This window comes from Chiloscyllium plagiosum, chromosome 6, assembly GCF_004010195.1.
Source record: "Chiloscyllium plagiosum isolate BGI_BamShark_2017 chromosome 6, ASM401019v2, whole genome shotgun sequence".
NCBI classification, from domain to species: domain Eukaryota; kingdom Metazoa; phylum Chordata; class Chondrichthyes; order Orectolobiformes; family Hemiscylliidae; genus Chiloscyllium; species Chiloscyllium plagiosum.
In genome coordinates, this window is record NC_057715.1 from 77,250,688 (window position 1) to 77,269,535 (window position 18,848).

Below are 18,848 nucleotides of genomic sequence, written 5' to 3' on the forward strand. Positions count from 1 at the left end.
GAGCTGTCATGTACTAAAAGTTATATATGGTCAGAATAGTCATTAGCGTATCCAAAGACAAGGGACCAGACAAGCCACACTTTAACTACAAAATTAGACACACTAGAATAATTTTTGTACAGTCAGCTGAACATAGAAAGATTTCCTATGGTGAAGATAAATCAAGAAGAACTTACCGAAGAAGCCTTCTGAAGAACATGAAAGAGAATATGGAAAAAGCAGGAAAATGGGCATGCATAAAACTGATCTACAAGACAGATTTAAATTCAACACAAATAAGGAGGGTCAAATGGACCAGCTCTTGTTCCATAATTTCAGCGTTGGTTATTCCTTTAAATGCCACACAATAGTGAAAGAATAAGTTTCTAATAGTGGCAACATGAATAGGCAAGAGGCAAAATATATCTCAATAAAAATGGTTAATAAAAAAAGTAGTGATAGTTAGCTGTTAAATCAGGAGAACTGATGGATTTTGTTTTGATATTACCGCCTGCACAGAGTACTCACCGTTCTCTCCTCTCTACTAGAGTTACAAGGAGTTGGACTGTGTCATTTGCCAGATCCTGTTCTGCAATCCATACTGAAAGATTACTGATAACTTTTTCTAGAAGGTAACCGACAATCCACTGAGCACCTTCAGTGTCTGCACCAAATGCTGTACTTAATGGTAAACTTATCTGTAAGGAAAGAAGATATACTTCTAAAAAATATAGTACTGATGTTCATTCAGCTGCTTGAATTAATAGGACACTTAGTGAAGCTTATCAAATATTAGCAGGGCACCATCATCTCTATGTACTTGGGAAGGCACATTTATTGTCAATTTATTTTCATACCATTAATAAATTTTGTTGCTTTAAACCTACTTAATTTTCCATTTGAGTTATTTTGCCCATTCCATCTAATAGTATTTTTCATTATTACCGAATAAAGACTATATAGCATATTATCATAATTCTAATATCTCATGCTTGCGTGCAGCATGTCCCTACAAACAGGAGGCAATTGAGAAATTAGATTTTTTTTCTGGTGTGTCTGTTTTAGGGAAGACCAAATCACCAAGAAAACCTCTTCTAATAATACCATGGGTTCTATCTGAACAGGTAGTGTGTATCTCATGTTAGCTTATTACATAGAGAGAAGTTCTGACAATGTAGCATTTCTTCAATAATGAAGTGTCAGCCTAAATTTGGTGTTCAAGTCCTTGGCTTGCAACCAACGCAACCAACTTAACTAAAACTTTCATCTTGTTTGCATAACTGCAACCATCACAATATATTCTGACCTTTACTACTGCCCCTACCCCGCAAGATTCATTGTAGTTTCTTCTCAATCAATCACAAGACATATTTAAAGCACCAGAAAAGGTCCATTTAACTTGTTATTCTTTGTCATTTCTTCTATTTCTTTATAAATAAGGGACAGAAGACAGAAAGATAACATTTCACAATATCATGCAACCTGACCAGTAAATTAACAATGATTTCCCAAATATATCAATGATTTTCCATCAAACAAGTAGTTGTTCAATCACAGGAACATTCTTTGATGTGAAAAGAGATATCAATACTGTGAATAGTTTAGTCTCAGAAGCATGGAAGCATCGGAGAAGGTTTTAAAACAAATTCTTGGATGGATACAGGACTTAAAAATTACAGATAACAGGAAGATTGAATAAGCTAGGATACTTTTCTAGAAAAGGAAAATAAAAACTGAGCAGTGATCCAACTGAAATCTTTACAATGATGAGCGGATTCGATAGCGTAGATACAGAGATGTTTCTGTTCATCAGGAATTCAAATGCTAGGGGGCTATGAATATAAAATCATTAATAAATCCAGTAGCAAATTAAAGAAAAACTTCTTTACCAAGAGTCTGGTGAAAATACAAAAACGCTACAAGGGAATTTTGAAGGGAGGTGACAAAACCCACCCTTTTCCAATTCAGATCAAAGCACACACACCTGACACATTAACTGTTTCTGTCTCCAACGATGCTAACTACACTAACAATTTCAATAAATCACTGTATACCCAAGAAGAGATATCAATACTGATCAATTCACCTTTAGAATGTGAGACTCTGATATTGTGCAACCACAAAAAGGGCTTCACTCCAAATAGTGGCCCAAAAGCATGACTTTTGTTGGACATGTATCAAAGAGACAGCTGAAGAAATCTTCAAACTTTCTTGAAATCAACCTGATCAATTATACAGAATTGTCCCTACCTGAACTACACAAAGAAGCACTGTTTTACAATAAATCATTAAATCCAATCCACAAATTAAACAGGTAGGAGTAAATGTAAATTTTTAAATCAAAGAAAATCAGCCATAGTCAGGCGAATATATATCAGTACAAAACAGAGTGCAAAATATAAAGGTATTCACCAGAGTCTGCTTTAAAGTCAACAAATGCATGCAATGACCTCCAAGGTACAATACTCATCCAGATATGAAGAGGAACTGGCACATACTACAGGTCCAATTAGGGGGCATGCATAGGAATTTAAAAATAATTAAGTGAACATACTAGTTTAGATGTGGAAGACCTCAAAATTGCTTAAGAAATGTTTATAAATCTACAAGTATATTAAATAGCAAACATGCATTAAAACACAAAGTTCCTCACCTGATCATAAAGCTTTTCATCTACTAAAAGGTAGGTCTTTGTCCACCGTTTCAGGAACCACATTATATCTTTTCCCATTTGTGGACTAAGGAGTTCTGCCAAGTTTGCCCTAGTGGCTCGAGATTCAACTTCCGAAACTCTCAGAACAGCAGCTAACAACCTGGAAATAGATACTTCAGTTCAGTTTAAGTATGACTTAGAATCAAGATGGTTCGTCACACATAAAGTAGATGTTTAATTTGAAAGATATGGACAAGGTGTATCCAAACGTAGATGGCTAACAGTTTCATGGTGAGAAGACACTGAAGATATTTGTTAAACAGTTGTGCTACTTTTAGAGGGGAAGACATGAATAGAAATATACAGATTAAACCTTCAACTTTATTTGGAATGCAATATAGATAATTTCAGATGACCACATGACATATGTGTTATTGACATATCCTTGCCCTCCAAGTTTCCATTCCAATTATGCCCTTGAATCTCTCTCAGTTTAAAGTTCAAGCAATAACAATAAAATAATGGCAAGTGAACTAGCAAAAAGGAAATGTAAAACACAAATTTAAAATATACTTCTATTGACAATTTAGACAGTTATTTTTCTCTAATATAGTTATCAATGACCAAAACATGGGCAAACCTTTAAGACACATTTAAATGTAAAAATCTTTCACAGAGTGAGTGTGCATGCACAGCACTATTACTGAAAAATCATTGAATGACTCGAGCTTGATGGTGGACTGGCTCTGGGGAGTCAGATGGTTAAGTACACACCACAGAACTTCCAACTTATTGCCCCATTATCAAAAAATACAGTACGGGTCAACAGTATCCCCCGGGATGTTGTAGGTGGGGAATTCAATGATACCAATGCTTTTGAAAAATTTTCCCTTATTAAAGTAGTACGAATCTCACTTGTTATACTACTATCAAGTGGATCCATGGTTATTTTTACAAAGGGATTTTTTTTTTTATTACAACTAGTTTCAGACAAGTTTTGAGTAAAAGCGACCACACTAATTTTCCTTCCAGTCAAATCATTTAAAATGGACTCTTACCTAATTACAGAATCTGTTCTGTTACATCCTGGGATGGAGGAAGCCTTTTCTCCTGGAGAACCAAGAATCTGAAGTGTTGTGTTAATGTCAACTTCAGTGGCATGTTTAATGGAATATTCCATTATCTCTGGAGGTATAAGAGGAGTCTCTCCCTGAGTATCATCAGCTAAGAGGTAGCCTAGTAAAATTAATAAAGATACCAGGTTATGAACACAGTTTAGTATCCTATAATATTCATTTCATATTTATATTGATAAGCCACAATGTACATAGAACCAAACTGAATTTCATAGAATAAATTACTTCATTAAAAAGAAAAAAATCATACAACTGCTCAAGACACATCTGCTCCTCCATACATACTGTTTTCCAAGTCAAAAATCTTCCAACAAAGTGGCACCTTTCTTACAAAGGTAAGAATATCCTGCCTGCAAATGTGGAGATACTCACAATCCAAGTCCACCCACAACATTGGTTGTTTACAATCTGAAAAGCTTTATGTACATTCCTGCTTCAAAAAATGTCTCCATGAAATGCTTTAAAGTACTGCAATTACTTATGATCTCTAATCAGCGCTCTTCCTTACCACACACTGTCTTTCCTCCAGCATACCACTTCCACTTAGATTTTTCAGAATCATTATGGTAGAATGTTTAATTAGCACAAAATTTGAAATTATCATTGCAAAGCAATGTGCTGTACAGATCAAAGGTTGTAAAAAGGTTTGTTTAGTGATTAGCAAATTTAGTTAAAGCTATGTTAAAGAATCTAAATCAAAAAGAAAAATATAACTAACCATTAAAAACACTATTACTTAAAATGTTATGAACCTCACCCAACTTAGAGACAACTTTTAAAAATAAAGGAATCCCCACTACAACACTGGAAAGCAAAATCAATGGACAAAATATCATTTTTTCAAATTTTTATCGTAACAAGCAAACCAAAACCAACAATTTAAACATTTATGAATGACACAAATTTAAAAAATATATTTCATTATAAATAGTCAATACAAAGATACACCATACAAAGCTACAAAGGATCTCTCCAAGGAGGCACATAAAGCTTTAAGTTCAGTTACAGAGCCGTATTTCTTAGGTGGAAATTCAGTTCTTTTACTCTTTCAGACAATAGTTTCACCACATCAGACCCTCAAAAGGCAAATGTTTCCAAGCCTCACCACTTGGCTCTCAGGAGCCATTCTTGTCCTATTACAAGAGACATTTCTCTACATCTTCACCAAGACCTGTGTCTGTATTTTTTTTGCAACTTATCTTGCTCCCAAATACAAATTCCTCAAGCTGTAATTAGATATCCCAATTATCTTTATTAGCCTTTAAGCTCCATTCTTATAGGAACCTCAGTCAGAATTTATCTTTTCAGAAATCTATTAACCTCATTGCTAGAATCAACTTTATTGCACTTTGGACTAGACAACATATTTAGGAGTGAACTTACCCGCGACTAAAAGTAACCAATGAATATCCTCATACAAATCATCCAGTACTTTATTATCCAATGATGCTGGCCCTGGTGATGAAAGAAACTGTTGTTGCCTTTGTAGCTGACCATGAAGTCTTGTTACTCTATCTTCTAATAAGCTAAAAGATAATGCAGTTAATCAAACTACAGAATCCAGATAATGGCATTTAATTACTATATATTTATACAAGACATCTCTAAATGCTAATAAAAAGAAGTAATTCATATTTGTTCATAAGGCTGGTTGCAGCACATTGTGCAGAAGCTAAGATGCATGATTCGCTCTGCACAACTGCACTGGTGTAAAAGTGGACGCTGAGTGCTATTGCTATGCTTTCAAAATGGTGAATTTAATGAAAGACTGGAACACATTTCTAAGGAAAACACACAAGAGATTGTGGGAAGGGAAAATGAGACTTATCATGACATTACATCACTGAATAAAAATCAAGAACTAATATTTATCATTCATCACGTCATAATGCTAGATAAAACATGCCTCATTTTTAGAAAATTTAAAACGTAGAAATGATACAGTTATTGAATAATCTTATTGACAGCTTCATCAAACAAATACATTTATAATCAACTTAGTTCTGGATTATTTATCTTTACATATATTGTCTACTGGAAAAGTTAAGTAGTCAAAGGCTATAAAAAACATTTCAACCTCATACATTACTATTAAGACAAAGCTTCTGTGAAGATAGGCATCATGCTTCACAGATATGTTTGCTTAATATCGGGCATTATTCAACAACAGTGTCGTCTTTCAAAGTCTGGAATTCTGATATACACGTCTATGAGGCACAGCACATCTTAGCGTCTAAACTTTAATCCAACAGTTGCAAGAATCACTTTTACTCATCAGAAATATTGTCCATTAAGTTAACTTGCATAATGAGATGTGACAACCCACCTTCAGTCTCCACTCAAAACAGTTGAACATTACCATGAAGAGCCTAAGTTGTTCACTATCAGAGCAAGGTTTACATTGTTCACGTCAGAAAGCTGGGCTAACTTTGGATACACTTTCAATCTCTAGTTGATGTGGTCAGCAGAAAAAAAACGCAAGTTCTCCATGAACTTCTGGATGTAAGGACAGTCTCTGGTCAAAATACAGCATCCCTCAGTACTCCAAATGATTGAGTGATTTGATCTGCCCTGACTGGGAACAGAAATTACCAGCGTTGATCTTACTGCTGGTAGTCAGTTCAGGAATTTGTCCCCATCCAAGGAAGTGCCTCTCAACAATCATTCAACATTATGACTTGACAAAGTGGGGAGGCACGAACCCATTAGAACCTGGGAGTGACAGTGTATTATTTGGTTAGAGACAAAATAAACACAGCAGATGCTGGAATCCAACGTAGACGAGCAGGAGGCTAGAAGAACGCAGCATGCCAGGCAACATTAGCAGGTGAAGTCGGCAACATTTCAGGTATTAACCCTTCTTCAGGACTTTTGTTTTGTTGGGGGTAGTAGTAGAATGCTGAGGTTGTGATAGGTGATTCCTGAAGAAGGGCCTGTGCCCGAAACGTCGAATCTCCTGTTCCCTGGATGCTGCCTGACCTGCTGTGCTGTTCCAGCAATAAAGTTTCAACTTTGATCTCCAGCATCTGCAGACCTCACTTTCTCCTTGTGATAGGTGGACACAGGTAGTGGGTACAATCTGGTTAGTTGATGGGAGGGATGAATCTGGTTGGTAGCTGGAAGGAAGGGTTAGTAGGTGGAATTGAAGGGAGGAGACAGGGCTGGAAAGGTAGCTGGGGAATGGGTGGAAACGTTATTTGAAATTAGAGAACGCAATTTAAGTTTTCCAGGCTGTAGGCTGCCCAGACGGAAGAGAAGGTGTTGTTCCTCCAATTTGCGGTCTGATTCACTGTGACAATGAAGGAGGCCAAAGGTGGATGTGGGTGGACGAGTTCATTGAAATAGGTGGTGACCACAAGGTCAGGCTGGCCGTTCCGGGCCAGGCAAAGATGCACAGTGAAACAAACAGTCACCTAATCTACGTTTGGTCTCACTGATGTCAAGATGACCACATCAGGAGCACCGGATAGACTAGGTTGGAGGAGATGCAGGGGAACCCAGTACCCGAAACATTGACTTCTCCACCTCCTGATGCTGCCTGGCTTGTTGTGATCTTCTAGCCTCCTGTTTGTCTTACAGTCTATTACTTCCTGTTTTTGTGGAGAATGCTATAACAAAAGAATATGATGTGGAATAACTAATTGCAATAAAACACCATATTTTCTTTGAGTATTAATTGATTATTAAGTAGTGTTCAGTCAATGCTTGTTTAGTTTTAAAACAACAACTGCAGATTTTGGGGATCTGAAATAAACAAAAACAGAAATTGCTGGAGAAAACTCCACAATGCTCTGAAGAAGGGTCACAGGACTTGAAACTTTGACTTTGTTTTCTCTCCACAGTTGCAGACAGAACTGCTGACTTTTTCCAGAAATTTATGTTTTTGATTTCTTCTGGTTATAATTTTGTAAAAAGTAAAAGTTCTAAAATTCAGGTCTGGCAGTATCTGTGGAGAGAGAAGCAGAGTCTGATGTGACTTCTGAAGAATTTTTGGAATAGGAAGTGTGCTTGTTAGTCTCGTCTGCATTAGCTTTGCTATAAAACCATTCCTAATTGACGGAATCATATTACATCCCTCACCGCAATTTCACTAACTATATTAGTGCATTCATCTAAGTGAATGTATTAAAGGAACAAGAAAAGGCTGACAAAGCAGAGATCATATTGTACTAATTTCACTTTAGTTTGATAGAGCCATAGAAGTGTGCAACAAAGCAGGCTGTCATTTGGTACTTGGTGTCTGTATCTGTTCTTTTCCAGACTAATACAAAATAGTACTATTACTTTGCTAACTCCCAATATACCCATATTGTTCTCTGTCTCAAATGTTCCAGATTCAGTCCTTAAACCACTAAGTAAGATTATCTAAGTTCAGGAATTAGTAAGGTCACAGCATTGATTTGAAAGCAAAGGTATGACCTGCACACAGGAACCAAACAGAATCCCATTGTAGCAGACTCTGTTGTAGCAGATATTGAAGATTCCACTGGGCAATTCCCCTATGGTTGGAGCTCTCTGAAAATACCCATTTAATTCAGAGAATTTGGGAGGTTCCACTACAGGTCACAAAATAGTCTACAGTTTTGAGTAACTATTCAAACTTTGCCTAACTAACTAACTTAACTCCTGACTGAATGGTCAACCAATCCCAACTTACCCCACATACTCCCCAACTACACTTACTCAGACCCTGACCCAAAAGACCCATCCACAGGACCCAACAATCACCTCTATGCTCAGGACCCAGAAAAACACCCTCTATGCCTGCGGGTAGCTTTGAAACAAGAATAGAAAACGGGTTTAGGTTTTCACCTCTGGTTGCTTTCAAGCAAAGCCAGTGAGGTGTGGTGGGTAGATGTCAGGTTAAAGTCAGAATTGAGTTCAGCTATGATAATTCTCATGAATTGGTAGCCTTTCATTAAGACTGTCATATAATTCCTCTTGAGCACAATACTGGAAATAGATTACCAACAGGGTTACTGTTTCACAGGTAATGATTTCATGGTTGAGCAATAAGAAAAACTGGGAAGTAATTGATGTATTCTCAATCTGACTGGTCAGGCAAATATTAAGTAGAAGTACTACTGTCCAGAACATATACTTGAAGTGTTTTTAAATGCAACCAATTCCATGGTGATGTGAATCTAAGATTTCAAGATGATTATTTATTTTAAGTCAGTTGTGTCAAATTCCTCTGCCAGTATTTTGTAAGCCTACCTTATAAGAAGAGGTATGCAGTGGTCTGCTGCTATTCTTCCTAGCATGCCGATACTTGCCAACTGGTCAGAGAACATTTCTCGATCATCTTCTTGAATTTCACTGATTTCTTCCTCGTCGCGTGATGTTACACCATTGGTGGTCTGTATAAAAACAAAAATTAGATATTGGAATTTTTAAAAAATCATCAATGTAAAATTCCATGGTAAATTTGTTTACTTAAAATATTAAATATCAACTGACTACTTAGTTTGCCTCATCATTCTTAGTTTTTCCTGAAATGGAAAAAGAATGGGAATAGATTACTTTTTCATTTTAAATAATCTCCTAGATGGTCAGTGGAAAGCATCAAGTATAATTAACTTTTTATATTGCCCCTTTTTCCTATTCTGAACTTCACCTGGCCAAACTTGCTCTAATTCTTTCCCTGCCTCTCTTTCTCCAGTTTAAGAAAACAGATCAAAAGTCTGTCCATTTCAGCCTAATATAAATTTAATGTTCGTTACATCAACGATCCCCTGGGTAAAGAATTCAATACATTGATAATAAGTGAAAATGTTTCTCCCATATCCACTTGTCTGTCCATGGCATGCTGCAATGCTCCAGCAAATCCAGCGAAAACAGGAGCAGCAATATCTCATCTTCAAACTAGGCACTTTATAACTTTCTGGGCTCAACATTGAGTTTAACATCTTCAAATTGTGAACCCATTGCTTTCCTTTGTTTTAGCTTTGCTTGTTACATCCTCTGTCATAATGTCTTCTTCTCCCCTACCCCCACCCAAGTGGGACTATCTGTTCTTCCCAGTCTGGTAGTCAGACACACCATTGTTCTGCATTCTCATATTCCGATCACTTAGTTTGAACTATCAGCATCCTTTCTCCCCCAGCACTCCAACCCCGCCATTCCATTATTGTATAAATGCTGTGCCCTCCACATTTCACTTCAGTTCTGATGAAAAGTCATCTAGACTGAAAATGTTAGCTTGCTTTCTCTCCATGGATGCTGCCTTACCTGCTGTGAGCTCAGGTATTTTTGTTTTTCATTAAATGATTGTCCCTTTCTTCTGGTCCCCTTGTTCTGGATTCCCCAGCCAGGAAGAACAATGTTTCAATTTCCATCTTCATAATCCTGACTGTTTCAAAGAGTTCACCTCTCATTCTTCCATATAGCAGAGAACACAAACCCACTTACTCAATCCTTATCATTGGACAACATTCATCTTACGATCTGGTGAATCCTCACTGCATTGCTTCCAATGCAAGTATATCCTTCCTTAAAAATTTAGATTAAAATTGCGACTGTAAAACAAGTGTAGTTCTACCAAAGCACCATCTAATTGTTGCAAGATTCCTGATTCCTTTTAAGCTTCTCACCTTTATCCACGAGACTGACCTCTACTCCACCAAGCCTATTCCTACTTAAACTACTGACCACCCAACTTCCTCTCCCAGTCACTGTGTTAACTGCTATTGTTAACGGTTCTCTCTTCAGATTCAGTCCTCTCTGTCAGACAGGGTGAACAAGAACTTCCAAATATCAGGAAGATTTGTTATTCTTTTCTCTAGATACCAACTCTATCCCCCTCCCTTTCAAGTATGCAAGATTAAACTGTTCACAAACCCAGAATCAATTTGATCCCAAGTTGGGGTTCATTTTCACACCAAAGTTCATCATCTCGATAGTGTTGCCAAACTATGCAGTGTCTGTACACATTCCTTGTTTACTTCCCACATTGTACCCTCCATTAACTTGAGGCCATCCAAAGTGTTGCTGCCTCTGCCTTGCACCAAAACCCATTAACAAATATCCCTGATCTCGATTTGCTCCCAGACAACTAATGATTCTACTTTTGAATTTTCAGTTTTGATTTCAAATCCCTCCCTATCCCATCCCCATTTCATAATCTCTTGTACTTCCACAATCTTGAGAGATATTTGGACTCTTGAGCATCCACAATTTAAATCACTCCACCACAGATGGCTTTGCATTCAGGTGCTTAGGCTCGAAGCTCGAAAATTGAGTAGAAACTTTTTTTTCATTCTAACTCCATATGCGTGAGTAGAATATGCTTCAATTAATATAATTTGTTTGCACACATTACTATTAACAGTAGGGAATACTTGTACTAGAACTGCATGGAATCTGCAGTTAGCACGAATTCATATTTTTATCCCAATGTTTTTAAAACCTATGTATTTCTTTTGAATCAGTTCTTTCAAAGATTGTATACAAAAATAAATGTGGCAATTATAAACATAAGTTTTCAACCTAATGCAATTGTCACTTTGTCCAAAAAGATTGGTGAATTTGAAAATGCAACACAACTCACTGACTATGCTAGGTGCAGAAATATTGCAAGTAGGAGATGAGTTAAGCCAATCAGCCTCTCAAGCCAGTACTACAATTTAACAAGCTATTTTCCCACTCTATCCCTATGTCCATCTTTTTGGAGAATTCGGTGTCTTACAATTGTGTACTCCACAACCACCTGATGAAGGAGCAGTGCTCCGAAAGCTAGTGCTTCCAATTAAACCTGTTGGCCTATGTCCCTCACAACTTTAATATCTAGGATTCAGTTGTAAATATACTTAAAAGTTTCACAACCCAGGGTAGAGAATTCCAAATGTTCACCACTGCCTGATTGAAGAGAGTCCTGAACTCTAACATCCAACAGAAGCAGCTTTCTTGCAACTACCCGTACTCCTGAAAGAAGATAGTCTAGTTGAACAAGGTACACCTCATTCTTCTGAGCTCTGCAGAACATTAGCCCAGTCTCTTTAATCCCCTCCAATAAAAAATTCTTTTTTCCTAAAAGCAGCATTGGTATATCTCTACACTCCATGAATAGCAGCAGTTCAAGGAGCAGTCCACCACTAGCTTCACCAGAATCAATTAGGGACAGACAATAAATGCTACCTAACGTGTGTTGGAAACATCCACAAATAAACAAAAATAAAATCCTACCATCTCAAGGATTCGACTGGTGAATCTTTGTTGCACTCCCTCTGTGGAAAGTAGACAACTATTATTATTCCCTACATTGTGGTAAAACCACATGCAATCTTCCAGGTGTGGTCTCATTAAGATTCTATTTAATCCTTCTTTGCTCCTCTACTCAAATTCTCTTGCAATAAAGGTCAATGTACCATTTGTCTTTTGAACTGCTTGCTGAACTGCATACTAGCTTTCAGTGCTTCATGAGTGAGGACATATTTCCCTTCAGACATCAATCTCTCATCATTTAAGAAATACTCTGATCTTCCTACCAAAGTGGATAACTTCACATTTTCCCACATTATAAGTGCCATGCTTTTACTCTCTCAGCCTGTCTAAAAGTCCTCGCAAACTCTTTGTATCCCTTTCACAACTCATTTCAAGCTAAATTTGTGTTATCAACCAACCTAGAAATATTATATTTGGTCTCCACATCCAAATCATTGATATAGTTTGTGAATAGCTGGAGCTTATGCACTATTTTTTGCAATACCTCACTAGTCCCAGAGGCCAACCAGTGAATTAACTATTTATTTCTATTGTTTTCTGCCTCGAGATCAATTCTCATTCTACGCCAGTATATTACCCCACCCCATGTATGCTGCAAGATGTTCGACTATCGTTTGTTATCCAAATTTACTTCATGTTAATTCTCAACGATTCAATGTACATTGTGTATATCTATTATACATTGTACTATTCTAACTTTGCATCGTAAAGTCAATTTTGTTTCTTTGTTAAAATCATGGAATCCTGCAGCTTTATCATCTTAGTACCTTGGATTTCAAAAAATGCCTTTTTTAAAAATGTTTTTTTTATCACTTACCAGACCACAACATGGTAATCTGACGTGTGATCATAACAGCACTAACTGGTTCCCTTTTATCTGCTTGTAACTCTGAAATACTCTTAAAAAGGTCTGTCAAACAGTATTTCCCTTTCACATAACCTACCAATACTTTCCATGTGCAGTTAACATATCCTCTATCGTAATGGATTAGCAGAGCTCAAATTTGCTGCACAACACATTAGAAATTGATCACAGCTGCTAGTGAGCATAACTCCAATTCATATTGCATGTGTACACTTCATCAGCTTTTAAAACAAATTACACCAATCACAGCAACTCTTCTGGGGGCAGTGGCAGTGTCCCCATCTCTGGACTAGCAGCATTGTTTCAAGTTCCATCTGCTCCAGAGGTGTGTCATATGTCCGGGCAGGTTGGCTATAATGATTACGTCAGTCACGTTCAGAAACTCCATTAAACGAAAAGGCTTTCTTCATTTTTTAAGGGTCCAGTATTTTCCAGCTAAATGTACATTTCGCAAATCCCACAAGAATTGGGTCACTGAGACAAAAACGTTAACTCTTCTTTCTCTCCACATACGTTGCCAGACTCGCTGGATTTCTACAGCAGTTTGTTTGTTGTAATCATCTTATTTTTACTGGGTAGGTGGAAATGAAACTCTATGCGGATTTCTGTTACCCAGTATCTACTGTCCAAGCAATAAAATGTTGAACAAAGATATGGAAATCTAGTTAATACACTCTGGATTTTTAAGTTGCAGCTTTTCAATAGCCGAGAATTGTACTGCAATACATGACCTCAGGAATATAGAGAGATCTTACACTTTCTTTTAACACACAGAGTCAGAACTGGGCAACATGGCCAGCTAAAACCAGATCACTAAGACAAAAGCAGTAGTATAACTGCACCATCATTAAACTACCAGAGCCATTTCTCATTTTAGCAAATTTTTGACTTTCTTCTAAAATTTGTGGAGTGTTGGGTATAGCTTATCCTGGGTAAAAATACAAAGGCAAAATATGCAAAACTGTCTACAATTTTATGCAATAAGCAAATTTATTAATGCTTGACAGAAGCTAGAACTGGAATAGAAGTTCTGTAGTTGAGGCTTTTTCTTTCTCAGGCAAAAAAAAACTCGGAGATCATCAGCACATCCTATTGACCTGTTTACAAACCGCATTAGCAGAATCCTTGGAATAATCTGGTCTTCAGTCAAGAAAGTTAGCTTATCCAGACTGTTGGTGACTTTTTGAGATACTTTATTTGATTCAACATTCTCTGAAATAACTAGAGATCCAAACTTTATTAATTTAACATATTATTCTAAAGGTAGTACATTTGCAGTCTCATCTGCCAAATTAGATTAAAGATGTTACATCGTGAAATAGTAAAAGCAAAAATATTTAAGTGCAAAATGCGGTAATATTTTCCATGCTCCCTATTAAATGATACTTAGGAAGCTTACATTGTAGCAGAAAATGCATTTACCATCGAATAGTAAAGTTTACAATCCAAGCTCTGAATATTCAGGATTTCTTTAGAAGAGGACTGTGTGCTCACATACCTTTCATTACACTATAGCTGACTGTATAGTAACTGTTAACGGTAAGATCATAAGTCAATAGTCTTCAGTTTCATATAAACGCTTCATGGATCACAGGGTTAGATACTGAAATCAGTTGTCAGATAGCTTAAACATAATATGAGGAGTGAACTTCAAGATAGCCAGGCACCTTTGAAAAGAGGTGAGAGGCAGTTTACATGCTATAATGGGAAGTATTAACACACCCTTACAATAGTTACCATTAAATTGTTTACTTATCCACATTTAATTCAATGAAGACATTTATTTGTTGCAAAAGAAAACATGATCAGTATGGAGTATCTATTGAACATCTATTTATTATTCAGATTACCCTCTTGTGACTTAAATCACTTCAGTTATTTCATTAAACTAAATGTGAAAAAATAATTTTCATACTATTCCTAAGACTCCAAATGTAGTAAACAACAGCATTAATTGTTGATTTAATGCATCAACCCTTACGCTCATTACTCTATCTAAGCAGCATTGATTGTTGTTGTTTTAAGGAGAAATTCCAATATGTGAAAATATTAACTGAAGTCAATAAAATGTAAGGAATGAATTCAAAGTTTCAATTGGAAGCACTGACTAGACTGCCAAGATCAGTTTCACAAACATGTTTGGAATCTAAGCAATCCATCTCAGTGAACACCAAGTGTACAAAATAACATGTCTCCAGCAATGACCTACACATTCTTGCACTGAGGAATTTGATTGATCAAGCTGGCCTGGGATTTTAAACCCCTCGAAAGAACCCCCCTTTTAAATTAAATGTTCAGCGGAAAACATATTATGTTACATTGTTACATAAATTATAGTGTTACACAAGTGCATTACCACTAGAAAGCATTCTTCTAAACATGTTAAAGAAAGTCTGCAATGACATATGATAAGAATTCGATATGGCTGGATCTATTGAAATCTTACTGGGTTTTTTTTGAGGGTATTGCTCAATATCAATGTTTTGAGTTTGTTAACAAGATCCCCATATTGAGAAAGATATTTACTTAAAATACCCTAACCAATACTTGTAAGTATATTGGCACGATTGATCAAATTCAAGATTGCAGCGATTTCATTAAATACAAAGGCAATAACATTCTGTAGTCATGAATGCGTGAAAAAAAAGACATGTACTTCCGGGAGAAGGGCAAGCTCATAAGTGGGAATATTTTGTTTTATGGTTAAGAGGCACCATAACAACATGAGGACACAAAATGAGCTGAAATGAGATGACAATAAAAATCTTAATAAAAATGAAGGCTCAACTCAACTGAGGATTGCTTCAGTCAAAAGTTCCAGTTCCACATCAGCATTTAAAAACAAACCTAAATCAAATTTTGTACCGTACTAAATGGGCTCCAATGTTTCAATGGTAAGTAAAGGGAAAAACAAAATCAAAGGGAAGTACAAAATCAAAGGGAAGTTGGGTCTAAAGTAAACTGAGGAAACAGAGGGCACACAGTGATGATGTATCAAATGCCTACTTTGTCTTTCTTAACTGAAATAATACTCGCAATATCACATTAAACAAAGAGACAGAAGAGATAAATGAGATTAAAACAGGTAAAGAGACAATAAAAAGACAGCTCTTTCAAAGAGCCAGGTAGGCATAACGACCTGAATGACCTCCTTCCTTGAGGTATTACTCTATGTAAATGAGGTTTCAACCCGCTCATTTAGCCATTCAAGTACTTGGTTAAAATTTCTCTCTTATTCCCCAACAGTGAAACAAGTTAAACATCTTACTTTTGATTTGTGGAATCTTAAAACCTTAGGGATTTGTCATGAGTTAACTACATTTCAGCACTTCAAAACTTTCTATTTTCAGAGACTTTACTCAGAATTAAAAGTCACATATTAAATGCAAGTCTTTCCTTCCTTCATCTCATTTCTTTGAATCAAGTTCTCCGAAACTTATATAATTCAACGAAAAACGATAAGTTCTTATCAGGGAGTTGAAGTTTGCATTCCCTTTAATAATCTTTTTGATGAATCTCTAGTGACTGAGTAACAGCAATGCCTGCCACAGTTTTAAGGCAACCACAGGGAGTACATCAACTCTAATTCCCAATCTTATGCACACCATCACACACAATGGGGAGGAAGAAGCAATCTGAAAAAGAATCAAGGATTTTTGATGAATATCTGAGAGAAGGGGAACCTCGTCATGTGAAGTCACCTCATTAGAACAGACAAAACTGAGCTCCTGGATTAAGGGCTCTTGTACAATGGTAATGTCTCTACTTCTGAACCAGGAGGCTCACGTTCAAATCCCACCTGCTCCAGAAATGTGTAATATCATCTCTGAACAGGTTACATTAGAAAATATGTAGATTGAGCTCTTTTGCCTGCAGAACTCAATAAGTCACGAACACAGATTCAAAATAGATTGTTTAGGCATGGCAGCAAAGGGTCCCACAATGAGGTATAATGAAGTAAAAAGTTGAACAGCTTTAGAAAAGTGATAAGTTGTCAATATATTGCATGCAAAGATCCACTAATGCTATACCCTTAAAGTCATATTTGATGCACTCGGGCAAGGATGACAGCTTTCTTTGGTATAGAAGGGTAGCTTTCTTTGGTATAGAAGGGTAGCTTCCTTGGAAAAGAAAACATGCCAAATGCATAGCCAAAGAAAGCGCGTGGGCAAATGTATAATTATCAGAGAACCTAGCTCCAAATGTGGAAATCAATGGAGGGCCTCAGGAAAGCTGCCAGAGAAAAGCTGTCTTAAAGATTCCAGTATCAAATAGCTTTCCTAAGTACGCACGCCACAAAATGCTTCCTCATGACCTGTTACTCTTTTAATACAGCTCAATGGAAAGCACCCAACAACTTTTCAGTTGTTTTAGTGTTTATTATGAATGACTATGCTGAAAATGACACAAATTTAAGCTGCAAGTGATAACACCGAAGTCCTTAAGGGACTTAAATTTTTCCTGAAAAACAACGACACATTTGAAAATTCGTCCACAATGATTTGCAGGATGAACACTTCTTGTCAACATATATGCTTTTGAAACTTTTTTTTAAATGGAAAAAGCAATTTTCTGGCTCCAAGGCAAGAATGGTATCCTCCTCCTCTAAGGCAGTTCCTTGAAACCAATTGTGACATATTCAAGAAGGGAGCAAGGCATAGGGCCAGGAACTACAGGCCAAATCAGTGGTGGATAAACTATTGGAAGCAATTCTGATGGACAGAATTAACCTGCAGGTGGAGAGGCAAGGATTGATCAAGAGGAGTCAGTATGGTTTTATGAAGGGAAATAATGCTTACTCAACTTGAGTGAAGTTTTCAAATAGGTGACCCAGTGTGTGGATGCAGTATATTTGGACCAGCAAGACTTTGAAAGGGTCTGAATGGGTGACAGCAAAGTTAAGAGCTTATGGGATCCAAGGAAATTTGGCTAATGGATCCAAGATTGGCTGTGTGGCAAAACGTAGATAGTAATGTTCAAGGGGAGTTTGAGCAACTAGAAGCCTGTGTCCAGTAAGATTCCGCAGAGATCAGTGTTGGGACTCTTGCTGTTTAGTGGGATATATAAATGATTTCAAATTGAACACAGGAAGGTTAATCATAAAAGTCACAGATGATATAAAAATTGGTGGGGTGGTAAATAGTGAGGCGGATAGCCTTAGATTACAGGAGGATATAGATGGAATAGTCAGATGGGCTGATCAGTAGCAAATAGAATCCAATGAGGAATGGATGTTCATGGATGTCAATCAAGGAGGCTGCTTTGTTCTGGGAAGTGTCAAGCTTAGAGTGTTGTTGAATCTGCACTCATCCAGGCAAGTGGAGAGTATGCAGTCACACTCCTGACATGTGCCTTGTAGATGGTGGACAAGCTCTGGAGAGTCAGGTGGCGAGTTACTTGCAGCAGGATCCCTCGCCTCTGATCTGGTCTTGTAGCCAATGTATGTATATGGCTAGTCCACTGCAGTTTCTCATCAATGGCAATCCCGAGGATGTTGATTGGGGGAAATCCAATGATGGTAATGCCACTGAATGTCAGGGATGGTAGTTAGCTTGCCCCTTACTGCAGATGGTCATTGCCTGATGTATATGGTGTGAAAGCTACTTGCCGCTTTTCAGCTCAAAATTGGATATTGCCCAGGTCTTAGTGGATTTGTACATGGACTCTTCAACACCTGAAGGGTCTCAAGTGGTTCTGAATATTGTGCAATCACCACTTCTCTGACCTCATAATGCAGGGAAATGAAACAGCCAAAGTTGTCTGGACAAGACAATACCCTAAGGAGCTCCTGCAGAGATATCCTGAAGCCGAGATGACTCACCTTCAACAACTACAACCATCTTCCCATGAGCCAGGTGAGACTCCAAACAGCAGAGTGTTTTCCTTGATTCCTATGGACTCCAGCTTTGCTAGGGTTCCTCGATGCCACAGTTGGTCAAATGCTGCCTTGATACCAAAGGCTGTCACTCTTACCTCATCTCTGTAATTCAAT

General features: G+C 37.2%; 1 protein-coding gene across 1 annotated transcript in view; it reads right to left on the reverse strand.

Moving 5' to 3' along the window:
* Window positions 1–18,848, reverse strand: part of xpo4 (exportin 4) — a 99,745-nt gene that overhangs the window by 20,331 nt on the left and 60,566 nt on the right. The window contains exons 10-14 of the mRNA XM_043691920.1: window positions 8,986–9,128; window positions 5,152–5,294; window positions 3,691–3,868; window positions 2,633–2,792; window positions 508–677 (exon numbers count right to left, since the gene is read on the reverse strand). Of these exons, the coding sequence (XP_043547855.1) occupies window positions 508–677; window positions 2,633–2,792; window positions 3,691–3,868; window positions 5,152–5,294; window positions 8,986–9,128 (794 nt within the window). The remainder of the gene's footprint in view (window positions 1–507; window positions 678–2,632; window positions 2,793–3,690; window positions 3,869–5,151; window positions 5,295–8,985; window positions 9,129–18,848) is intronic.